The sequence below is a fragment of the Olea europaea genome, unplaced genomic scaffold (genome assembly GCF_002742605.1).
Source record: "Olea europaea var. sylvestris unplaced genomic scaffold, O_europaea_v1 scaffold2131, whole genome shotgun sequence".
NCBI classification, from domain to species: domain Eukaryota; kingdom Viridiplantae; phylum Streptophyta; class Magnoliopsida; order Lamiales; family Oleaceae; genus Olea; species Olea europaea.
Genome location: NW_019239275.1, coordinates 146,822 through 172,943, shown reverse-complemented (window position 1 = coordinate 172,943; position 26,122 = coordinate 146,822). Strand labels below are relative to the sequence as shown.

Here is a 26,122-nt window from a genome sequence, read left to right as displayed (position 1 = left end):
CCAACCCCCTTAAAAAGTGTGAGAAAATTGTATTTATAAGTGCCTTGCTGTGTGTAGAAATTAGGGTTTTCGAATAGACTCAAAAAGGGGCCGAAATTGCGCCCTAGTGGATCTGTTCGCGACGCCGTTCATGTCTGCATCACCTTGAACCTGGCACCGCAGCGCCTAATATCAATCTCACAGCAACCCTTTTGCTATGGAAAGAAAAAAAAAAAAAAAAGGGGGGCCCCCGGGGCCCCCCCCCTTTTTTTTTTTTTTTTTTTTTTTTTTTTTTTTTTTTTTTGCCTCCTTGCTGCCACTATCCAACAATTGTGCTTTTTCTAATTTGCCCTTATATCCATAATTTCTTTTCAATCCATACCATTACTTCAATTGATGATCTTTTTCGTATCTTTCACCATCTCAATAAACTTATAAAACAACATTAACAAACACATTAAAAACATTCAATACTTGTAAAATCTAGTTTACAATAAAGTTAAACTTGGCTTAAACTCGTGAGTAAAATGCCCTCGTCAATTGGCCACGATTTTCATGGCAGAAGTTTCCTCCAATGACAAGAGTTTGCTTCGTTGAAACGCATTATTTTTGTCCAAGTCTATAACTATTGACTTACAAGTTAATCAAACTCTATTGGTTGTCTGCGACCCATAACTTTATCCTAGTTTATAACCATACAATAATAGATTTCTAAGGACCCATTGTTTAAAAACTTTGAAGAAGATGCCTGATTCTAGATTCCAGCATCTCTTTAGTTGCATGTTCCCAGAAATTTTGAAAAAAATCTTTGGTCTAAGATTCCACATAATCAACTAAAATACAGCAATCTTAATCTGTGTATCTATAAAAACCCAATGCCCTTTTGTTTGATGCAAAAGAACAAGTTTTCTTAAGATCAGAAATAGTAACTATGTCAGTCACCATCCAGTGCTTCCGTTTGTTGCCTTTTCATATTATTATTCTGTTCCTTTTGTTCAAACTTGATTATTCTTTTGCTACAACAAACCACAAAAATGATGAAACCTCTTCAGGACAAAATAAATATTTCTTAGTTCACATTGGAGTGATTGTTGAGCTGAATTCTCCCATTGGAACCATGATGGATTTATGCATAAAAAGGGCCCTCTCGGATTTTTATTCGGAGCATCCAAATTATAGAACGAGATTGCACTTACACACCGAGGATGCTGAGAGTCTGCTGGATACTAATTTTGCAGGTATTTATTAATCCAGCTTAAAACTCAAATTATATACATGCTAAATTTTCCGTTGCTTAATTTCATTAGTTGCATGCCATCTTCATATCTTAAACAAAGTTTATTGAAAAAAATAATAATAATAATAAAATAAAAATGAAAAACAACTCTTTCATTGCTTCAGAAGAATTGCGTTAACTTCCATTTGAATGATATGTCATTAACTTTGAAAAGTCCCGTGAAGGATAATAAGAGCTTTTTAATTTCATCCATATAATAGTTGATTTCTTTTTCATTTTTTTGTTGTTTCTATCAATTGTCAGCTCATGAATAGGACATTGACTAAGACTTCGATGACAACAATTGATGGTTCACAACATTAGAAATTGATGGGAACAAACCTCCTAAATGTGAAAGGGAAGCAGTAGAAATGGAAAAATGAGTTTGAAAAAAAAAAAAAGCTTATTAAACCTTCGCCGAGGCAATCAAGGAAGAAAAAGACTTTAAGCTAGAACGTTTAAACAATAATATGCACGCGAGCAAACCATTTTCTTTCTCTCTCTCTCTAGCTTTTCTCTCTTAGACACACAATGGCTGCATGAAGCTCTCTCTGCATCATGAATCTGTTCTTCTCTGTCGTGTGCCCTATGACACATTTATCAATGAGAAAATGTCATATCCATAAGACCACAACCTATGCCCTCTAACTTATCCATTACATGTGGCTGACACAACCCTTTACTAAAAACTTAAATGCCTTTTTGCAATGCAAGTCTTCTTCTTTGTTATGATTATTATGAGGCCCTTCAACTATTTATGTTTATATGAGCCAATCCCAACTGAAATTAGTAAGTTCTAGTTGCATTAAATAATAGTCTAGTTTTGGCTAGCGGTAATATAGTTAGTGACAGAGAATGCCATGAAACACTTATAGGAGAAGGTGAAAGGGGAGAGAAAAAATAAATAAATAAAGGAGGGAGGGAGGGAGGGAGGGAGATAAAAACAGTTAAATTGGAAAGGAAGGTAAACTAGACGGATAAAAAGAGGGAAATAGAAAAGGAAGGACAATTAGACGGATTGAAGAGAGAGAAGAAGAAAAAGAAAGAATTCAGGAGGAATTAAAATTTAAATAATATCTTTTAAAATATTACATCCATCGGTCTGGTGGTTGCATGTGTATAGATGTGCTATAACGTTTGACTTAATTTGAAAAAGTTAACTTTGTAGATTTTTAGTTAGAATATGCATGTTTGGATAAAATTAAGCATATTTATTGCTCATGTTACGAGAGATCTAGAGTTGTACTTGAGATTTATGGAGCTTGAGGTGAATTTTAGAAATTAGACCCCCATATTGTAGTAAGTATTCAGTTTTTTCCATTCATAAGAGTCTTGCGGAACTAATGTTTAATTTAAATCTCTACAATGAAATGATAAATTCGGTATAATATTCTAGATATTTGTACTCCAATCGAACAACAATGCCAAAATGTTCCAAATGATCATGTAAATGTTACCTGCCTTGCAATTTTAAAGGTAAAAATATTAATCAAATTTGGATAATCTAGTTGTTCATCTATTTATTTCTAAATTGATAACATATGCAATTCGTTCAATCTTTCATGGTACATAGTTGATTGAATATAAGTTCTAATCAGCTTCAACCTCAAAAAAACTTCTTTCTGCATCTGCAATTGTAATCGATATGATTAACAAATTTTGTAAGCAATATGTATTTCGAAAACAACCATCCATTTTCTTCCAGTATTGAAGTACATCAATTGTTCTTTCTATTTCACTTGGTAAATAGCACCTCAAGATTGTCAAATTCAAACATAAATCATTTCCAATAATGTCCAAACATCCATTATGTTTCGGATACTACTTAAGACTCACAAGACTTTTTCAAAAAAAAATTAAACAAAAACCCAAAGATCTCTTCATATTGTTTAAATTCTTAAAACTGAGTTTCAAATGTAGATCGAGCTTGATCAATTATAAAGCTGAAGTAATCAACACTAAATTCTTCTTTAGATAATTGCTTTACCTCATCACTTTCCTCATTTTCACCAAACTGCTTTCTTCAAATAATGTATTTTTCTGAAATATGGCCTCAATTCTCATTTTACTTGTCATTTGTTTAGCTTCATCAATGATAATAGCAAACCTAGTTTATCTAAAATCTTCGAGAAAAGAAATAATTCATTCTAAAAGGTATCAACAACCTCAATATCCATGTTTTTCACTTAAAGACTCGTAGTGTTGATTGAATGCAACAACTTGTACTAAATTACCATGTCAAGCAAATTAAAACTCACAATTCTCAAAATTATATATTGCTTGTACTAAATTACCATGTCAAGCAAAAACTCAAAAACTCACAAATTTATATGTTGCCAAGGACTCATCATTAGTTTGTTTTTTGATCTTCACTAAAATTTGCCAAGTCCAACAAAATGTTTCTTATATGTGTAGATTGCTCTTTTATAAGTTTGACATTTTATACATGACTTTTATAGTGTAATTGAAACAATGGCTAAAGTTTCGAACGTTCCATTTTATCTTTGAAAGTTTTTTATCACTCAAGCGAAAAAGAGAATAATGTATAAATGCATTGTATCATTGCAAGATATAACTTTAGGAAAATATATCACATGCCGATTAAGACTAACATGCCGATTAAGACTAACAGCCTTATGGTGTATAGACAACTCTATGATTCATTTCATGAGATCTTTATACACTTTTTTGCCTCACGCTAATGTTAGATCATTGTCATACCCTTACCTTCTCATTTCATCGACATCAAGTTGAACATTGGTTGAAACATTTTCAGTTCGGTTGCAAGTACAATCACTTCCTCATCATCGTTCGATTCATTCACATTGTCATTCTCATTCTCATTATCGTGTTCCACAATTACCAAATTTTTCATTACTTCTTCCCTCTCTTAATTTGTTGCTATTGAAGTATAATCAATATCACCATCTTGAATTTGAATTAATGTTACTTTCCTTTGTTTCCTTTCTCTGTTTTGAGCTCCAAAGCATGCATGGTATATGACTATTATTCATTGATTAGCCAAACTAAATAATGATAATAATGATAAAACATTTCAACAATATGACAATTAAAGTTTTCAATTTAAGTATAACCGTACAAAAAACATCAACAACGATACCAAATTATGTGCGTCTAATGCAATTGGTCTAGCACACTTTACTAAATAGGAGGAATGAGTGGCTTAATTTGTTTATATTACAGAAGAACACCACCAATATCATGCTATTTATTCTTTTAAATGAATGAAAAAGTCATGGATGCATATGATGACCACAGTTAACTATAGAGCAAAAATTTTCAAGCAAGCTTAGGCACCACCTCACTTACATTTAAATAGCCAAGAATATTTTAGTATCCGTTTGGCCCCCATTTTTGGTAATGAAAATGGGGGGAATAATGTTTTGTTGAAAAAATGAGCGGTTGAAAAAGAAGGAAAAATTTTCAATTTACGTATAATATTATTTTATGGAAGATTGAGTGGTTGAAATTAGGAGAGAGAAAAATAGAATGTAATGGAATGTAATTTAATGGGGATCAAACAGGGGCTTAATGTAATGTTGGTAGTTCACTCAGCATGCCCTGTCCTTTGCAAGTCTGAAGACAATCATATTGTTTTTGATATGTTATGCAGCTCAAAAGTTACTGAAGCATGAAGAAGTGCATCGAATTTTGGGGCCACAGGGTGCCATAGAAGACAAATTTGTTGCAGAACTTGGAGGAAAAGTTCATGTGCCAGTCATTTCTTTCAGTGCCAGAAGCTCAACTATTTCCGGTGCACAAAATTGATACTATGTTAGGACAATGCCGGATGATCTGTATCAGGCTCAAGCTCTTGCAGCCATTTTCCAAGGATTTAAATGGCCTGAAGTAGTGATTTTGTATGAAGAAACGGAATACGTCAATCATTTTCTTTGGCATCTGAATAAGGCACTCCAAGAAGTTGAAATTGGGATAGCGTATATGAGTGCCATCACATCAGAGGCTATTCAAATATTTAAAGAACTCAATTAGCTTATTGCGAAGAAAACGAGGGTATTCTTAGCGCACATGAACTTGTCACTTGGTTCTCGACTATTTCTTCATGCCAAGAATGCAGGAATGATGAGTGAAGAGTATGCATGGATTATCACCGAGTATTTTTCTAACTTCTTGAGTTCCATGGATTTTTTTGTCCGTGATTCCATGGAAGGTGTTTTGGGTATAAGGCCCTATGTACAGAGATCAGAAAAGCTCAACAGTTTCCAAAAAAGTTGGAAAATGAATATGGGTTCAACTGGGGAGGTAAATGTCTATAGTTTGTGGGTGTACGACGCAGTATGCTCCTTAGCAATGGCAGCTGAGAAGATTGGGCCTGTAAATTCTAGCTCATTATATATGAACACCAGCAAAAATGGAACAGGCAATACCGATTTGAAAGTCTCAGCATATAGACCAAGACTTCTCAGCGAATTATCAGGTGCAAAATTAAGAGGCATGATAGGAGACTTTCAATTCATTAATGGACAATTGAAACCTTTAGTATTTGAGATATTCAATGTAATTGGAAGTGGAGAGAGAACTTTGGGGTTTTGGATACCAGAAAAAGGAATATCCAGAGAATTAATTTCAACTGGCAAACCGACAAACTCAGCATCCACAAAAAATCTAAAAAATGCCATTTGGCCTGGAGATTGCGTCACGCAACCAAAGGGTTGGGCTATTCCTGCAACAGGGAAACTGAGAGTTGGTGTTCCTATGATACGTGGATTCAAACAATTCGTAGATGTAACAATATATCGGGCAACACATCGTACAAATGCAACTGGTTTTTCAATTGATATCTTTTTGGCTACATTACAGTTGCTACCTTTCGACTATAAAATACGAATTCTATTATTATAATGGCAGCAAAAAAAATAGTAGCTGGACTTATGACGACTTACTTCATGAGATACCTCAGGTACTTTGATCTTCGTCTCATAACTCTTCAAATCTCTTTGTTTATAGTTAATCTTAGTTCTGATAAACTTAATGCTTACTCAGAGTCATATTACCTTTTGGCTATTATTTTCTTGTGAAAACAGACGTTTGACGTTGTGGTGGGAGATATAACAATTTGGGCTCCTCGAGCAAATTATGTTGATTTTTCGCTGCCATATTCTGAACCAGGAGTCACTCTAGTAGTCAAAAATAAGAAGCCGTTTGACATGTGGATTTTCATTAAGCCGCTTCACTGGGATCTTTGGATAGCAATCATCATCGCCTGCATTTTGATGGGAATAGTTCTTCGAATATTGGAACATAGAGTGCCAAACACTGATGAAGATTCGATTAGACCACACAGGGAGAGACTTAAAATGACCTACTGGTCTCCAATAGCAGTCCTTGCATTTCCTGAAAGTAATTTCTAAATCATTTTCATGTTGAGTTTTATAGTTTTCCATTAATCCAAATATTATCTGCACACTTATAAGCTAAAAACAAGAACTGCCAAGTTTTTCAATCAGCGCCATGAAGACTAAATTACATTAGACTGTTTTTATTGTTCTTGACAGGGAATGTGGTGGCTAATACATGGTCTATATTTGTATTGATGTTTTGGCTGTTCATGGCATTCATCCTTATGCAGAGCTACACGCCTACACAGCTAATTTATCGGCTATTTTGACAGTAGATCAATTAAAATTTGCTTTTTCTGACGAGTACTATGTGGGATATCAGGAGGGTTCCTTCATGAGAGAATTTTTGAAAGTGCGACTAAACATTAATGAGTCGAGGCTCAGGAGCTACTCATCAGTTGAAGAGTACCATGACACGATGTCTAAAGGAAGCAAAAGGGGAGGCATGGATGCCATATTTGATGAGATTCCTTACATGAAGATTTTTCTTAATAAATACGATTCTCAGTATAAAATGGTTGGACCAAGGTACAGGACCGATGGATTTGGCTTCGTAAGTTTTCTTGTTCTTTTAACTTAACATATATTTATTTCCTAATTGCTATCCATGAAAACATTATTTTGAGATCCCTTGGTACAAATCCTCTTTAATATCAAAAATAACAATTGTATCCTTCGCGAAGTAAAAAATTAATCTGATATATAACTATTAAATTTGATTGTTTGGTAGCTTTTCTGATTGGAAATATAATGCATCATCTAACTATCAGGCATTTCCCCTTGGCTCTCCCTTAACTGCATATTTCTCAAGAGCAATCGTTGCTGTTACTCAAGGTCCGAACATGACATTTATTGAGCAAACACATTTTGGACCTGGTTACTCTTCTCAAGATCCACTTTCCTCGACAATCTCACAACAAACCTCCAGTCTTTCTTTTCGTGACTTTGGCGGCCTCTTCATTATTGTAGGATTGGTTACTATGTTTGCTCTAATCTGCTCGGAGACATCACTTGGACGAAAAGTTACTGCTCAGTTCAGCCAAATGTGCTTCCGTTTTATGCCTTCAGAATTCCCTTTGACACGGAATGATAGGAAAGAAGTGCATGAATCTGTCCCTGAGACCGGTGCTCTTTATATTGAAGAGGCCCCCAGTCTAAGTGAAGAAGAAATCTGTGAACCTGGCCAGAACAATGAAACCGCTACTGCAGAAGATCAAGAAGGTAATATTGACAACCATCAAGAGGGAATTTCTTAGAACAGAAAATGCAACTACAGTATTCGATTCCTAAGCCTTAGACAGTGGTGTTCTTAGGAATATTAGCATCGTCTTGGTAAGGACATACTATGATATCGTTGATGGAGTACCCATACACAAATATTATTAAATAAAATGGTGTTTTTTTTTTTTTTTTTGGTCTGAAATTGATTTTTCATCATGTTTTTTCTTCATGTCCAAGTTGCTGAAATCAGCCTCAAATTGCCAAGAGAGTTTATGACATGTTAGGAATGGTAAATTGGACAGTATCTCAAATATGTTCAATCTATTTATAAGTGCAAATGTACCACAATGCTTAAACTTTAGCTGCACTAACTAATCAGCATTTCATAACTTCAGGCTGTCAATATATCTAAATCATTCTACCAAACAAAGGATTTCCCGAAAGTCGCAAAAATGAAAAACAACAGCATATTAATTTGGTACAGGTGCTGGAATCAACTAAACTAATTTCTTCTAAAGGGATTAGAGACAGACGAACTAGAGATTTTCACAACAATAACTTGATGCCCAGAGAATTGTATGCATCAAGGTAAATAATTATGTGAAGCCCCGAGGGGAAAGATGCATTACAAACATTTAAATTACTCCCCATGCACCATAACTGACTGAAAAGTTACACGTTTAATTTCCACAAATGTCGAGAACTCCTTGTTCATCGGTTGTTTCCATGGTTCACCATCCATCTGCATATATGCCTCTGTCCACTCTCCTCCTCTAAGCTCAAATCGAATAGATGAGGCCTAGAAAATTCGGGATAATTCATTTAAGTTTAAAATCAAAAAAGCAAAGAGTATCATTAAACAATATCTCAGACAAATTTGACTAACTATTTTTTAGTAGATTATGATCATTAAAATTGAACATTTTCAACCTAGTCATATATTGCAACACCTAGAATCATTAACTCAGACCACTTATTAGTACCTGAGCTATGTGTTTGGCAGAGATAAGTTCAACCATAACCAATGAAGCATGCCATCCATGCTTCAAACCAAAAATTTCTAAGAAACCATCATCAGCATGGGCCTCAACAAATCCTCTCTGAGAATTTAAGAAGTAAAAAAGAAACTACCATTAACTCATAATCCAAAACAATTCTTTCAATGCTAAACATATAGGCAGTAGTTATAAATTCACTATCAAACAAAATCAGCAAAACAAACTTTATTTTGATATGAGCAACTATCTTAAGCACCTTCAAGCAAATAGACCAATTAAGCATAATCATATATAAATAGAGATATTTAGATGGAGATGCAACAAGAAACAAAGTAGCAACAGTTATTTTGAATTAAACTCTGCAACTTGTCATCTTTGCATTTTGCTTAGCTATATTTCCATTGATTCAATCTGATTCAATCTATTAATTTATTATCTAGGAACCCATTTTTTGATTGAAGTTGAGGAATACAAACAAACATTCCACACCATTCACTCCCAATGTTCATTTGCACTTCTGTCTACATATCTTATTCAAGTGATATACGCAAATGCTCTACTTAATAAGGTTTCAGTCCTCGATAAACCTTTAGTTACCACTATTGAAAGATAAATTCTTTAAAAACAATTTAAAGAAGTGAATTACTTGCAGCATATAGCCATCATCCACTTCTGTTTATCATTTACGTGTAGAATATCCCAAATGTACATATTGGATCTCTCTGTGAAAGAAAAAGGGATGCTGTGAATCAGAAGTAACCACTAGTGAAAGGGCAAAAAAAGGAGGAAGGACAATAGAAATATCAATGCCCACATTAAATCAATTGATTCGTCATTCGACTAATCAGTGATCCCTGGGCATGCCTACCACAGATGTGCCTGAAATAGGGAATTGGATGGGCCTACTTTTAATTTAAGAAAGAAGCATCTCTACAAGGCTACGGAATAGAGCTTAACTATCAATTATAAGAAAAAGGGCTACTATGTTACTTTTTAAGTATAGTTGAATTCTCAGTGTCATTAATAGAATAGTCTCCTCGCAATAGCAAAAGTAACATAACATTCCGGGACTTGAGCCCAAGTCATCTGACATTTTCATCTCCTTTATACATTTGCCAAACTAATCTGAGTATATGTACTGTGGACCAGTTTTAGTAATAGAAGAAAAGCAGCGGATAACATTGATAACACAACACGAGATACATAAATGTAGCTCAAATTACTTTTTATTTAAAAAAAGATTGTCCAACATATGTTTTGGTGCTTATAAAGAAAGAAAAACTAAAACTAGGAATAATTTATTTGTAGTAGCAGTATAGTCATTCAAGAAAGGTTTAATCATCGGTCTTCATGCACAATGCGGGAAACACTTTGAATCTACATAAAAGGGTATGTGGAGAGTAAGAAAATTGCATCACTACTATGTGATGGTGTGACAAATGTTGTGCTAAAATAGGAGGAGAAAAATGCATCGTTAGATGTAGTGTGACCAGGGATACCTTCTCTAAATACTCTGGTTTCAAAGTACCCCATGGATTTCTTCCACTTCCATAACTGGGAAGATTTAGAGCAACTACAGACCTCACACTGTGATATCAAAATCCCAGGTTAACTTAAGCAAAATGTAGGTAAGAATCTAGATTGTGATTGAACAGTAAATACTTTAAAGAATTTAGTACACATTCAGATCGTGTCATCTAAATATGTGGCAAGAAACAAACTAAAAAATATATGCAGTAAACTTTTCTATGCAACGAAATCAACCTTGATGGAATAGGAATTTGCACCCATTCTGGAGAATTGACCGTCTTGACATATATCCTCAAGATGTTATTTAGTCCCCTGTATAATAACAATACGAATTATAAAGCCAGTCAAGTTTAGAATAAGTATGTAACATTGTATCGATCTATATCGAGTACAAAATGCACAAATTACCACAATGTATTATTATTTACGCTTGTCTATTCTACGCAAAGCACAAATATATAAAATCAGACATGGAATTATCCACAAGGGGAACACAATTAATGACTACTCTAGTCAAAGTTTAAGCATGTAAATGAACAGATAGAATCCAAATAAGTCTTGTAAGCATTTAAAATATTAAAGTACATTGTGCTTGTTGAGGACTCAAAGTTGTATTGCATAGGGATGTCATGCTGGGATATTTCCAGCAATCATATCGACGATTTAAGCATCAATATTTATTAAAGTTGTGCCTCAGGGAGATAATACGCCCAGAGAAATTTTCAGGTAAATTAAGACAGAAACATGGATTTCAGGAAAAAGAGATCTGAATTCAGAATCTCAGGCAGAAGTGTAGAGTAGGAGAGATACAAAAAAAACAAACCAACCCACCTCAGCAACTTAGAAACAAAATAGAAAAACAATAATTACTATAGCCACCAGATAAATGTCCAAGAATAAGCCTCAACTCTAGATACTCAAGTTCCCATTACCAACTTCACTGTTAACTTATATACTAAAGAAATGGAGAAAATGAACAATGAAGCTGCAGTAGGGCAGCTTTCTTAAGAATTGAATAAACAGGTGGGCTATTTCTTTGAAATAAAATTGTGCTCAATTTCATATGTGGCAATTCCACCAAGATCTTTTTCCGTAATTAAGGAATGAATCCACAAAAATAACTGTCAATTCATAATATAAAAATAAGAATCAAAATGCATTCGCAATTACCCAAAAAAAAAAAAAAAAACACAAGAAATAAAATGCAAAGCTCAGGTTTAAGTGCATAGGGAAAAGTTTCAAATATTACGAGATAGTGGAAATATGGATTCAACTTTCATTCCCCTTGACAGCCATCCATGAGTACCAAAAATTCCCAAAGCAAGCAATTCAGTAAATGTTAGCGAGAAAAATTCAAAGATAATAATTTTCTGACCTCAACCCTGGATCGCTGCTGCATGGTGTGAAGAACCAGCCTTGCTTGCAACTATATCCAGAATAAATTATCTGCAGTGAAGAGGATCAGTTCCACCTTTAATTTGTATACCTCATGCTGGCAATCATTCATGCAGTGAATTAATTCATCACTACTTCAACAAGGTATGTAATCTTTTGACATTTATATTAAGCTACATAAAAAATGGCCTTATGAAATACCATCAGAAATAGAACTGCAAAAATTGATGAGAACCACCAACCCCCAAATTAAATTTGTGCAATAAATCAATGCATAATTCAATTCACAACTAGGAATGATTCATTATCATGTTTGATTTTCCAACCCTATGGACAAGTATTCAAATTAGCCTGAGCCTCCAAAAAAGCTTTAACAGAGTAAGACATAACCCTGTAACATCAGCATGTGAATAACTCATCGCAAAAATTGACAAGCTACTGAAAACTTCAGAATATCACTCCTATATAACTGTTGAAGTTTCTTTGTATTTCTACCCACTGAAACCCATCTAAAGGGACACCTGAAGGAAAGATTTACATGCTATTGAAAGCTACAGATTCTCATTGTAGTGAAATTTGATTTCTTTAACTCGTTGCAAACGTTGACAAGCCACTGAAAACTTCAGGATATTGTTCTACTCACTGAAACCCATCTAAAGGGACACCGGAAGGAAAGATTTACATGTTATTGAAAGCTTCAGATTCTCATTGTAGTGAAATTTGATTCCTACATATCCTAAAGCTTCAGGTTCTCATTGCAGTGAAATTTGACATCTATGTATCCTACTCTTCATAACCCAAACTCATTAATTCCAGGAGTTAAAAGCAACCATTTCTACAACCAATGCTACATAGCTGGATAGAAATTTGAGACATAATCTCAGAGAAATGTAAAAGAATTTTCACCTTGTTTGAAATAGGACCTTGAGCAAGGTAAGGTTTTTCATTGCGTAGGTGATGGAAACCATAAGCAACCTGGGCATCCATTCCTGCATTGATATAGTAACTCTTTCAACCGCCACCTTATAAACTGAGCCAAAAGTGGAAGAAAATGAAATGCACACCTATGCTAAAATAATTATAAAAGACTCCCTGATAACAGGAGACCTTCTCCGCCAACTCCCCTTCAACTTCCAGTTCCTGCACAGTTAATATTAAGTCTGAATTAACAAAATGACAAAATTCACTGAGGAAAATTTAAATATTGGGCTGTCTTCCAATTAGGACCATTTCTCCTTAAATTCAATATAGCATTTATCACCATAAGTATCTAAAATCCATATTATTCCCAAATACAGTGGCAACAAAGTTGCCCACAGACTTATGTTTTAAAAGCATAAATTGATGTCCAGGATAGTTCAAGTTGACGTAGCATTAATGGAGTGGTATCAAAAAAGTTTTTATTAGCAAGCTTATGTTTATTCAGATAAAGTTTAGCTATACATAGTTGAAAACGGAAAAAGAAAAGTTATAATAAAATGCTCAATGAATCAAATCTTTTACCAAAAAAAAAAAAATGCAATACATAAGTCTGAAATATATCAAAATTGGAATAGTATTAAAAAATGGTTTATATAAATATCTTTTTAGTTATGGACAATCAACAAACATAGTAGAAAAATGTTAACGTAAGAGCACTCTCCAAGTCGCATCTTTTCCCTTCTTCTTTATCGACACAACAGACATGTCGCTAATGTGTCAAAAATGCCACGTGGTGTGTCCAAATAATTTTTTAATTTTGTACAGTTGGACACGTCGTGGACACATTGCCGTTGGACACCCACAACACCGCAATGTTGGAAACAATGGGTTGTGTCCAAATTATTTTTTATTTTATATAATTGAGCACATCATTACAAAATTGCTACTACTTCAAGGGATACGACGACATGACATCAACACATGTCAAAAACCACGGTGGTGTATTCAAATTATTTTTTAGTTTTGAACGACTGGTCATGTTGCCGACATACTAGGAGATCGTTGCCGACCCGCCAAGATGTATATCATCAACGTGCTCTAATTAAGAAAAATAAATTTACTTCACAATATTAAAAGTTAAAAATGAACCCCAAAAAAAAGTGTTAATATTATCTAATCAGCGTATCATGTCGGGACGTGTCATGTTGGGTCCTTTTTAAAAAATTGCAGGTGTCAATGCATCTGTGTGGTGCCACATGCGACACTCATGGCTGTGTCGGTGCATCCTAGGGCCTAAGCAACCCAAATATGGCGAAGATCCACATAACCAACCTATTATTTGCCCATCATGATAGTGATTTTACAATGTGCATCAAAAACCAATTGCAAATGCTTTATTGAGAAACCAAACAATGTTGCAAATCAATAAAATTCACAAAATTTAATTCCCATCAAATGAAAGATAAATCCTCAGAAACAAACTTAAAATACCAGTTTACATATCAAACATCATGTACAAACCTGATCAAGAGGTATCTCTTCTGTTGCCTTGAGAGAATAAGGTGTATCCAACTCCTCTCCTGCTGGCATTGATATCAAAGCATGCCAACTGCACACGAGAGGTGTATTTCATAACACTGCCAAGGGACAGAGATTTAAAAGAAGAAAAAGAAGGTATACAACTAATTCACTAGGCACTTTCATTGTAAAATCAACTGTCCTGCAACTATCCACAACAAATTAAAGGGGTGTTTGAGCCACATTATTTTGGTAATAATGCATTCTTGAATAGTGTATTGATGGGAAATGTGTGGTTAAAAAATAAGGAAAGTTTTTTATTTGTGTGTAATATTATTTTATTGAAGAATGTATGGTTGAAATGATGTCAAATCACTGTTTAAAAATGTATTTTTTTGAAATAATGTGGCTCAAACAGGCCCTAAGTATGCTCTTGATTCAATAATTTGTGAATTTTTCTGCCAAAGAAAGGCATATAGATTCAAATTAAAAAAATTAAAATATTTGTGGAAATTTTTTACTTCAACAGAAATTTTAACACGAGGAAATATTCCTCAAATCATCACGAAATTAATATTCAGAAAATCATCGCTCATATATTGATAAGGACCCATAAATTGCAGTTTAATAAATCCTTATAAAACATAATATATCAACTTCCTTTCACTAGCAATGTCCACATGTTCATAAAGAGCCAAGAATTATTGGTATAACACCCTGGACGTTTCATCATTTAGGACCTTAACAAAAAGATAGAAAAGGTTGAGGACTTAAATGGAAACCTTTCATTTTTAGGGACTCAAAGTGCAAATATTTTAATATTTTTTGATCGAAAAATGACGAATTTATCACGAATAATAATTTTTTTATTATCAATGGAAAGTTTGAAAAGCTTAATCAGTTTAAAGGATGAGTCCAGCAACCGAAGACTAAAGTGAGAAATTGGAAAATGCCAAATTTTATGAGAGAATGAGAAATTTGAGTTGAGTCTATTGTATTTGGGCTTAGGATGAAATTTGGTGAAGTTTGGAGCTCATTAGGATTCAGGACTCTTAAAAGCCATTTTGGACGTAATGAATTTATATTGTCCACTCCAACATCATATGAACTGATGAACAGTAAATTTGGCTAGGGCATGGGCATGTACCCTACAAGAAAAGTCAACAAATATCTCATGAGAGAGAGAGAAAAGTCTTGTAAGAATCACTCAAGTTTTTTTTCAAAGTTTACCAAAATTTTCCATGTTTTCATATCAAAGTTAGAGGTAGGAAAAGAGGTGCATTATAATCCCATTTTAATGTTCAATGTTTCATATGATATTGATGTCATACTTATGTAGTTACGATTGTATATATGTTATGGTCATTCAGTTATGTAATACGATATGATATGAATTTAGGATTTTGCCAAAAACCCTCTACGTCGTGTTGACGGTATGTTCATTTATGCAGGCCCGGTCCTGGGCCGAGGCGAATGAGGCCTCCGCCTCAGGCCCAAGATCTTAGGGGGCCTCATTTTCGCCCTTTTTTTTTTAATCCATCCGGCCCAAATGAAATGCCCAATCCAATAACTAAACCAATCCCAACCCAACAATACATAAATCCCAACCCATCAATCCATTTATCCAAATCAAATCCAATCCAATCCCTAAATTCCCAAAATAATTCATATGAAAATTCAAGAACTGCCTCCGACTTTCACGACTGTGAAGCCATCGTGACTCCCCTCTCAACATTGACACAGTCCGGGCGTCCGGTGAGTGACGGCGACGGTGAGACGGTGAGTTCACCACGAATCTTATCTTCCTTGGCCCTTCTTCTGGCGTTTGCTTCTGCTGAGTGCTGGCTGTGCTGCCGAGTCCCGACTGCCGAGTCACCTAACTGTCTTTCGACCGGAGCAATATCGATGGCATAACTGGATTTAGTAAAGACGATTCGGAATCAGTTTCCAGCTTCATGACATATGCAGTTGATTTGGCAAAATCTAGTGTTAGCTCGGTAACTACCTAATGCTTTCTGGATGCCTTTGCATCATTAAATACATTCTACTTTGGTGCCGTATTTGAAATGAATTTATCTCCTTTTCACATTTATTGCTTGAAATTCCATTAGAGTTGTAATTTACTAGTTTCTAGATAAATTATTTAGACATGTCAAAATGGAAAAGGTATGAAATTATAAATCTGAGTGAATGATAAATGAAGTGAAATTATCTTCTATATGCCGCATTATCATTGTGCCTTTGTGAGAAATGAGATGAAATCCTACTAGATTGGCCTTGTAGGCTTCTATGATCCTAGGTAAAAGAGAGAACTTCACTTGTAATTTTTCAATGTGTTTATTCAAATGTAATGGAAGATCTACGTGAAAGGGCCATTACAAGGGCTTAGCAGTGCAGCTTAAACTGTTTAAGATATTCTGCTAGAGCGTGCTGGCTGATTTTGCACGCATCTATATACATTCTGGTTATAGATATTGAGTGACCTATTGTCCATCCTATGCCTTTTTCTTTGCTTTTTATCTTCGAAGATACTTGTACTTAGGATTGGTTGTTGGTCTTTTATAAACTCACTCTTTCAGGTCGTGAATGCTGCTGTCATTGTGGATCCTTCAACTATGCAGGTCATAGCAAGCTCACATGACTAAGTCCTATCTTGTAATACTTCCATAAAAGAAAGCAGCATGCAACTTTCCAGAAGCAGCTCAATTTAATTTCATCAAAGCCAAAAATTGTCAGTCATTTCTTTCAAGATGTTCATGTTCATCCAAGGACACAAAGCATTCTTACTATGGTGTTTGTTGTTTACGTCCATGGAGCTGGTTTGAACATGAATTACATACGCGTTCTGGTTCTTGGCATCCTTTACAACATGCTGTGATTGTAGCAATTGAAAATTCTGCCGTGAGGGATAGGCATCTTTTTCTGGGGAATGGACACAGTGCGGAAGAATATGTACAAGAGGACTATAAGGTGTCCTTTCCAACAAGTTCTCTTTTGAAAAGACAAAAGATTAACCTTGCAAATGCAACTTTGCATTATAAAATGTTACAAGTCTTGAGGTGTTACATACCAAGTGAAGCAACAAGAGCAATTGAAGTGCTACAATATTTGAAGACATTGGATGTTTGTTTTCCAAATGCTTATATTGCTTACCAAATTTTGTTAACCATACCGATTACAGTTGCATCTGCAGAAAGAAGTTTCTCGAAATTAAAGTTGATCAAAACCTATCTCCGATCAACTATGTCGCAAGAAAGATTAAATGGATTGGCTATGCTATCAATAGAAAAAGAAATGGTTGAGCAGCTAAATTATTCAAATTTGATTGATGTTTTTGCCTCTAAAACAGCAAGAATAGTATTTAACTAATTGTTTGAAATTTTTGGTTTGATGGTTTATAATATAAATCGTTTTTATAATATATTTCGTTGTTGTTTTAATGTTAGTTTTTTAAGTTAGCAATGAGTCGCATAATACATCTTTGAATTTTGTCGCTGGGGGGCCTACTTTTCATATTTCGCCTCAGGGCCCATTAGATACAGAACCAGCTCTGCATTTATGTTAAAATTGGGATGCACCAATGATGTTCCTATCAAGTATTATCATACTCATTATCTCTGGTCGTGGAAACAAGGAAAATGCATGGTGATTGCTTTGGTGGAAAGCAAAAAGAAAAAGATAATAAAGGTACAGTATTTTTAAGTTCATGTTTAAGTAAACTATTTATTTGAGTTAGTTCAAATGTTTCAAAGTATTATTTGGATTCATGAAGTACGATATTATGCGGTTTTGTCGAGGATTATGTTTGGTTTTTATGTTGGAAACATATTTTATAAGTTAAAGCTTGAAAAATAAATTTTGAATTAATGCAGAATTTTCTTCTGCTACAGGTCAGATTTCTTGTACGTGCTATTTTATGTACGAAATTTCTATATAAAATTGTGAAATTTTACACATCAATGGATCATGTTATGAGGTTTATTTTCATGTAAAGTATCTTGCACAGGTCTTCATGGATTGTGAGTTACAAATTTTCAAAATTGACCACTGCTGAGAATTCCACAATCTGCCCCTGGATTTTAAAATAATATTCCGAAGTCTCTAATAATTATATTTGCATGAAACCAGTTGAATATGAAAGCCTTACGAGTTCCATAACATTTTGTATCACCTTAATTGCATTGATTGAGTTATGCATGCTTTTCTAAAGTATATGTTGATCCCACCTTAATTGGATAGATTGAGTTATGCATGCTTTTCTAAAGTATATGTTGATCTCAAAGGCAATGCAAGATTGAGATTAATGACAAGACTACAAGAAACTAGGGTTTTACCGACCAGATTTTTCAGTAAAAATACGTAGTCAGCCATATCTTTGCCGACCAACTTTTTACCGACCCAATTGAAATAGTCAAGGAAAATAGTCTTTGCCGACCACGTTTTACCGACCAACTAGAAATTAGCCACTAGAAATTCTATTTACCTAACAAAGTATTTTTTTAGCCAGCATAGACGATATATATTTGTCGACTAACCATAAATGGTCTATGAAAATCCTAATTTTGGCCCAAAAATATTGGCAGGGGATGAAAATCTTAATTAAAAAAAAAAAGGTTGAACCCCAACCTTGAGGGCCCTCACCACCTCGCCCCTATAGCTTTGTGAGGGTGGTAAATCGCGGGATGTGCTCCAGCAGGTCAGAAAACAAGAGTTGCATGTACACTGCGCCTACAAGGAGTCCAATTCCATGTCTCAGAAATCAAACCTCCACACTGCGACTGTCAGCAAGACGTGAGATAACCTCACTCCTGTCCTTTGCACCACTAGACTATGCCCGGGAGTTGAAAATCCTAATTTTGGATTGTCTCAAAATATAGGTTTAGGGTAAGAAAATTTTCAATTTTGCTCCTCTGCAACTCTGCATCTCTCTCTCCCCGTGTCGTCCGTCTCTCTCTCCCCCGTCTGCATCTCCCCAAAGCATTCTTGGAGTTGACATTGATAGTGGTAATTGTTTTCTACTTTTATTTTAACCCTTATTTATTTCATCATTAGCAATAATTTTCTTTTTCTACTGGATTTATACCTACATTACAAGTCCACAAATAGCACCATCTCTGCATTCTACTGAGGATCTTTATCATGCAGAACTCACATCATTAATCATCATTGCTTCCAGGGTGAGTGTTTGTTTCTAACTTCCCCATTGTTGTTAAATTGTCGACTTGCAATTAGATTTTCATGGGGTTATTGATGAATGGTATTTTTCTTCTTGTCATTCGTTGAGAAATATAGTTTTCCCATTTTTCCCCCTAATTTTGATGATAAATTCATGCTCGTAAATGCAAATGCACATTTAAGTAAGATCTTAGTTAGAGATTTGTATAATTTATTTTTACATTTCTGTATATGTGCAATTTGTATGAGGAATTACGGTGAATACTTCTAGTACAATTGTCGTATCAAATAATTGGGGCAGGTTTTGATTGTGGATTTTCTACTGTAATGGCAAGAAATATTGACCGTGTGCTTTTGATTGAGGGAATTTCTGGTTTTTTTACTTGAATATCCAGGTGTATTTATATTACAGATATATTTTGTATTCATATATGGTAGCTATTGATATCTGTAGAATCTAAATATGCTACATACTTCACCTGGCAAGTCAGCTGCATACATGAACATTGATAAAGTTGGAGCACTTGAGATCCAACATTTTATATGTTAATTTCCTTTTCTTTTCACCTCTCCTATTGTTTTGGTTCTCCATGACCCAAGCCAAGACTGTGAATGCTTATTCATTCGGTAATTAAGATTCCAGATCTCTGTTTTTATTTTAGTTCCTTTTGAACATACACCAACGTCTCGTTGGAATATAATTAGCCCTGTTTGGTTACCAAAAAATTGATAAGAAGTATTTTTATTCAGCAGATAGATTGCTAGCAATGTTTTAGTTAATCCTACATGATAATTTAGTTGTCAATGTGATTGGTTGCAAGACTTTTGTATATGCATTATAATATTCTTTTTACTTAATTTTGTTTTGAAACGAAGTGGTTATTCCAATGCCACCAAAGAACAAGCCACCACTCCGAATACCTATGACTGTTCCTATCACACAGCCGTTTACTACACCTAGCACGCACCCTGATCCTGTCTCCCTACCTACACCAACCATTGTGCCCACAGAGACAGGTTTCTAAGATTGAATTATTTAGTTCTTGTCAATGTGTGTGTGTGTGTGTTTTTTTGACATCATATTCTTCTGTCACTTGCAGTGCCACCACTCGAGCGTAACAAAACATGAAAGATAGCATACTGATGATTATAGCATACTATATATAGGCTGTTTTTAACGTACATTATGGTAAATATTCATCTCTTAACGAGTTCATGAAGAAATCAATGGCCACTTCCTTTAAGGAGTTTTGATATGAGCTACACGCATACTAAAAGGAGTATCTAGAACAACCAATGGCTCATAGGAAAGCAAATAAGGCTAAAGAAGTCTGCACTAGATTATTGGGAGTTTCACATATATTTATGTTCATTTGTGTACTTATTTAGTTTGTTGACCATATTCATTTCTATTTAATTGTACATTACAGAAAAAATCCAAGGTAGCAAAGAGTTTACCCATTATTTTGGTTCTAGATCTTTTATTCAATGTCTGGCAATAGGGGTAAGTAAGAAGCAAAATAGATGCATTTTGGGAGACTGGATAGAATTCAGCTATAAAAGAATACACATTACAAGGATATCAAAGGCTGGATCCATCTTGTGGCTGAGGAGAAATATGTAATGAACAAATGTCTTCAACATTATTTTTACTTAATGGAACAAATATTTTACTCCCTTATTTGCATTAATACTTTTCTAGCGTCGCACAGAAGGAGATGATAAATGTACAAACCACTGAAGAGGCATATGTTGACGGAGAAGAGAGGAGATTCAAGGAGGAGATTATGCCAGGTGCTACTGCTAAAATAAGCAGCCTTAGAGTGCCTACTACTTATCCGTCTTCTATCTTCATCACCTGATTATGAGTCAACTGATTATTAGTTTAGAGTCATCTTCACGGTTGATTCTCTATTATAGCTCATGCCTATGCTACTATTTTGGACTATATGTTTATGTAGTTACTCATATTTTTGAAGTCGAATTGACTTGTCTTTGATATAATATATTATTTGTCTTACATATATTTTGCTATTGCTTTGTGATTTCAAATAGTTCTTGATTTTAGATTTTTGTTGGTACATTGTGTTGGAGTTGTGCTTTTAATCTATTTTGAAATTTAAACTGTTGCACATATTCAAAAAAATAATTGCATAAAATCACATTTACCGGTTGAAACAATTGTCAGCAATTCCTTAAATGTTCTCACATTTACCCGTTGAAACAATTGTCAGCACTTCCTTAAATGTTCTTAGTTGGCAAAGGTTTTGCTAGTCTTGACCAATAAGAAATTGGTAAACAAAAATATGTATATCTACTGGCTAAAATTCCAATTTTACCTACTCAAACATTTGGTCGGCAAAGGTTCTACTATTCCTGACCAACATAAAATCGGTAAGCAAAAATATGGATTTTGCCGACTAACATTTTAATTTTACCAACTCAAATATTTGGTCGGCAAAGGTTAAATCATTCCCGAGCAACATGGAATTGGTAAGCAAAACTCTTATATTTGCCGACTAACATGCATTTTGGTCGGTAAAAACTTGTGCTGGCTGCCCTTTGGCGACCAGCTTCTGACCAGTATTTTCTAGTGGGGAATTAGTTTTACCGGCTGATAATGGACCTTTAGCGACTAAACTTTTGGTCGGCAAAACTCACTTTTCTTGTAGTGCAATTATGAAATATTTAAGATCACACCACGAAAATAAAATTAAAGTAAAGTAGAAAAAGAGAAACTAAGCAGAAGAACGATGAATTTTATTAAACCGACAATATGGAGAGAATAATACAGGACAACAATAATATTTTATCTAAAACAGACAAAGAAGTCTAATTTATAGGCCACGTCCATAAACTGGAGTCTTAAAAGATAAGAAAATATACTAGAATTAGGTTAAACCGCGTAAAAGGAAAAATCTTGGATGTAATTTGATTTCTTTCCAAATTCAAGCCAAACGTAATCTTCTAAGATTTCAACCCAATTTTGAGGCATTAAGCCTAACAATCTCCACCTTGACTCAAAATTTCGATGCAACGAACGAAACTTCAAAATTTCAAATCTGTCTACTTCGAAATGAACTGACCAATCTCCTCAACACAATAACTAAAATCTCCATCACCCAACCATCGTCCTCTACACGGCGTCCACAAGCGACATCCGAACCCAAATTCTGGGTTCCCAAAATTTCATCAAGGAATTACTGTTGACCAAACAGGAACGAAGCACACCATGTAACAAAAATAATATCACATGTTGGATCAGGAGGCCACTTGCTAGAACTATCACCTTCAACGTCCCCTAAAGCATTCCAGACATTATTGGCACCACCGTAGCTACGCTCCATGAGTCCAACCCTAGCAACTAAACACAGTGTATCCACTAAAATTGGTGGCGAAGCGCAATCACCAACTCTCTCCCTAGCAGCGTTTTTAACCAACTCAGAGCTCACCACAAGAGGTATTGTACCAAACTGAACTTCCACCACGGTACTGAACTTGTCCAAATGCCTCTTAATTGGTTATGTGTTCCCTGCAATACGTACAACTGAGATTTCTTCCGTCCCTCCAGTACAACCCAAACACCTTTTCGAACCTTCAAGACTCCACCTCCACAAGAGAATTTATACCTTTTTACATACAGGATACTCAGCGATATGAAATTCTTTGTCAAGTTTGGAACAAAACGAACCTGATCAAGTGTCCTCACTGTCCTCTCTTGTAGCCTCAATCTGATCCAATCGATTTCTGCAACCCGATAAAATCAGTTATTTCCCATAACAACTTCACCTTGCTTTATCGTTTCATATGTCTGAAATAAAGCCCTATTAGGACACATGATACGAACATGTAGAATCCAAAATCCATTCCCCAGGTTTGGATTCCCTATCAGATACAGCCAACATTACATCTCCATCATCCGAAAAATTCTCAACAATGTTAATCTCGTTACCTGATTGTCTCGCATGATTTGCATGTAAATCACCTTTACCCTGCAACTTCTCGCAATCTTTCTTAATGTGTCCTTTCTTCTTGTAGTAATAACAATACACATTGTTATACCTCACCTTTGATCTACCCCTCCGTCGATCACTTTGAGTAACCAGAGCATCCCCACTCTTAGATGTAGGATCTCCAACCAACAGCTCAATCTTCTCCTTTGAATACAGGGTGTCATACACCTCCTCAATGGTCAGCACGTCACGACTATACAATATAGTATCATGAAACAACGAAAAAGAACTGGACAGCGAACACAACAGGATGAAGGCCAAATCCTCTTCATCATATTTTACCTCCAACATCTCCAAATCTGCAATAATCTCCTTGAACATAGCAAGATGGTCCTGTAGTGACCCTCCTTCCACCATGCGATGGAAATACAACTTCTGCTTTAGAATCAGTTTGCTCGTCAGACTCTTTGTTATGCACAACTGCTCCAGCTTGAGCCACAAAGTAGCCGTCGTCTTCTCCTTCAAGGCATCCTACAGAATATTGTTGGATAAGTGAAGATGAATCTGCGTTAGAGCCTTTCGATACCTCTGTTGTTTCTCCTCCATAGACAAATTTGCTGGCATCCTCTCAAAACCCAACAAAGCATCACCAAGATCCATCTGCGTCAACACAGCCCTTCCCTTTACTTGCCACGGCGAAAATTTTGTATTGCGATCCAGCAGCGAAATTTCATATTTCAACAAATTCATCCTTAAAAAATCTCAACCAAATCACAAAGAACCTGCAACCCGCGCTCTAATACCACTTGTTGATCCCAAAGGCGATGCAAGATTGAGATTAGTGACAATTATAAAATATTTAATATCGTACCACGAAAACAAAATTAAAGTAAAGTAAAAATAATAATAATAAGCAGAGGAACGATGAAATTTATTAAACCGGCAATATGGAAAGAATAATACAGGACGGCAATAATGCTTCATCTAAAACTGACAAAGGAATCTCTAATTTATAGGTCACGTCCATAAACCTAATGGAGTCCTAAAAGGTAAAAAAATATACTAAAATTATGTTAAACGGCTTAAAAGGAAAAAATCTTAGATCTAATTTGATTTCTTTTCAAATGCAAGCCAAACGTAATTTTCCAAGATTTCAACCCAATTTCGAGGCATTAAACCTAAATAATATATGCCAAAATAATCCAAGAATTTGTTCGCGTGCATTCATAAGTTTATTTACCCATCTTAATGAATGAGTTGGGGTTTTAAACATTCGAGTGTTCATTATTGGAAATGTTAGGTGGTTTAGGTCTTATAGAATTTATTTCGGTCAAGTGGGTGTCTTAATGATTTTTACGAAAATGTCACGCATAGCTGTCTAGTAAGATTTCTAATTTAGAGTGTTTTCCAACTCAAACGTTTTAATTTGGCCTATATGTGCTTAAAAACTTTATAAAATTATGGTTCTAAGATATGTTAATTGATAGGTTAAGTCCTTCCCCAAATATTTCATGAATTATATGATGGTTTAGTAAGTCAATTAATTTTCAAGTTTAAGACATGTAAATAGAATTTTCCAATACTGAATTAATTCCTAGTGTTCTTTCATATCTCACACACTTAAATTATGACATGTATTGGCCTATTTTCCTAATGAAAGCATGTTTATGCATTTAATAAGTCCATGATAGTGGTGCTCCGATCTCTAGGACTCAGGACGTCACAATTGATGGCACCCACGTCATAAATCTGAAAAAAATACTGTGAAGAGTACCAAAAGACCTTGCCTATCGAAACAAGGTCAAAGAATTGGCGAGTCATCCAAGGGGTGGTATGAAGTATGTTTGTTGTCTTTAACCAATCAAACGCAAACGAAAAAAAATATTGTAAGGAAGTACCGAAACATCTCACCTATCCAAACGACAAATGCGCCCATTGGCTATCCTATCAAGTGTTCTTTTTATAGCTGATTTCCAATTGAAAGCGAATGCCCCACCCTGGAGAAAATTTTGAGAGACATCTTAAAACAGGGTAGATGACATACAAGATGGAAAGTTCAAGCAGATGAAAGCTTACCCAACCAAAACTCCTAGACAAGTCATTTCCGGTACCGAGTGGGATAATTCCTGTAGGGGGAACTGGCAATCGGCCATGTTTGTCAAGCTCTCCTAGGCATCCAAGGACCCAGCCCACAGTACCATCACCTCCTGCAACCTGTCAAGGACTAGATAACTTAAAGATTTACATCTAAAATTATTGCGATAATAGAAGACAAGAAGCACAGGGATTATGAGCACTTTATTGTACTAGCAATATATGGTGCATCTATCAAAAGGTACAACTTTAGGAATTTAAAGGAATGAAGGATTTAGGTTAGCGTGGATGCCTACCACAATCCTCAGTTTTTCACGAATCTCTTTAGCACAGCTGTCCCCAAGAGCAGCAAACTTCTCCAGGCAACCCAATCCATACTGAACAAATTCATGAGGCTTCACTACTAGGAGATCAAAAATCTGAAAAATTAAAAAGGAAAGAAAAAGGGAACAAATTCACTTGTGAGTTCCTAATGTTATTCTAAACCACAGATTTCTTGAACTGACAATAAACAGGGGAATTAATACCAAACAGAAAAGAGGAAAACTTTATATGACACTTTAGCTCTTTATGCAGTGAGACCTTGATAATAGAACGATATCAGAGTAACATCCGGTCAGTGTTTATGGATGGAGGCTTTAGGTCAGGACCCAAAATCTAACATCATTTTTTTTTTTTTTT

General features: G+C 35.0%; 3 protein-coding genes across 6 annotated transcripts in view; 2 read left to right on the top strand and 1 right to left on the bottom strand.

Annotated features, from left to right (window-relative positions):
• The first annotated feature begins 663 nt into the window (after window positions 1-663).
• LOC111380375 (glutamate receptor 2.8-like) lies at window positions 664-5,270 on the top strand. Its single transcript, XM_023003917.1, has 2 exons — window positions 664-1,217; window positions 4,890-5,270. The coding sequence occupies exons 1-2, from the start codon at window positions 911-913 to the stop codon at window positions 5,042-5,044; spliced, it is 462 nt and encodes a 153-aa protein (XP_022859685.1). The 5' UTR covers window positions 664-910; the 3' UTR covers window positions 5,045-5,270.
• LOC111380366 (glutamate receptor 2.1-like) lies at window positions 5,060-8,047 on the top strand. Its single transcript, XM_023003899.1, has 5 exons — window positions 5,060-5,125; window positions 5,270-6,136; window positions 6,322-6,637; window positions 6,825-7,189; window positions 7,407-8,047. Exons 1-5 carry the CDS (start codon window positions 5,060-5,062, stop codon window positions 7,890-7,892), a joined length of 2,100 nt encoding a protein of 699 aa, XP_022859667.1. The 3' UTR covers window positions 7,893-8,047.
• A 206-nt stretch (window positions 8,048-8,253) lies between these two features.
• The window catches only part of LOC111380374 (diacylglycerol kinase 4-like), a 20,051-nt gene continuing 2,182 nt past the window's right edge, over window positions 8,254-26,122 (bottom strand). For 2 of the 4 annotated variants that reach the window (XM_023003913.1, XM_023003916.1), the window contains exons 2-12: window positions 25,738-25,860; window positions 25,424-25,561; window positions 25,259-25,344; window positions 14,223-14,310; window positions 12,845-12,920; window positions 12,687-12,769; window positions 11,761-11,831; window positions 10,620-10,697; window positions 10,355-10,442; window positions 8,841-8,957; window positions 8,254-8,656 (exon numbers count right to left, since the gene is read on the bottom strand). In XM_023003913.1, coding sequence (XP_022859681.1) covers window positions 8,498-8,656; window positions 8,841-8,957; window positions 10,355-10,442; window positions 10,620-10,697; window positions 11,761-11,831; window positions 12,687-12,769; window positions 12,845-12,920; window positions 14,223-14,310; window positions 25,259-25,344; window positions 25,424-25,561; window positions 25,738-25,860 — 1,107 coding nt within the window. In that variant the 3' untranslated portion in view covers window positions 8,254-8,497. Of the gene's footprint in view, window positions 8,657-8,840; window positions 8,958-9,501; window positions 9,578-10,354; window positions 10,443-10,619; window positions 10,698-11,760; window positions 11,832-12,686; window positions 12,770-12,844; window positions 12,921-14,222; window positions 14,311-25,258; window positions 25,345-25,423; window positions 25,562-25,737; window positions 25,861-26,122 lie in introns of those variants that run through there. The other 2 variants (XM_023003915.1, XR_002700181.1) reach the window with 2 other exon arrangements.

What these genes read in the sequence shown, in the direction of transcription:
- LOC111380375 (XM_023003917.1), top strand. Translation starts at nt 911, where the DNA reads ATGTCAGTCACCATCCAGTGCTTCCGTTTGTTGCCTTTTCATATTATT. An exon ending in GCTGGATACTAATTTTGCAG is followed by an intron (nt 1,218 to 4,889) that starts GTATTTATTAAT and finishes TATGTTATGCAG; the next exon opens with CTCAAAAGTTACTGAAGCAT.
- LOC111380366 (XM_023003899.1), top strand. Translation starts at nt 5,060, where the DNA reads ATGCCGGATGATCTGTATCAGGCTCAAGCTCTTGCAGCCATTTTCCAA. An exon ending in AAGGATTTAAATGGCCTGAA is followed by an intron (nt 5,126 to 5,269) that starts GTAGTGATTTTG and finishes GAACTCAATTAG; the next exon opens with CTTATTGCGAAGAAAACGAG. An exon ending in AGTCCTTGCATTTCCTGAAA is followed by an intron (nt 6,638 to 6,824) that starts GTAATTTCTAAA and finishes TGGTCTATATTT; the next exon opens with GTATTGATGTTTTGGCTGTT.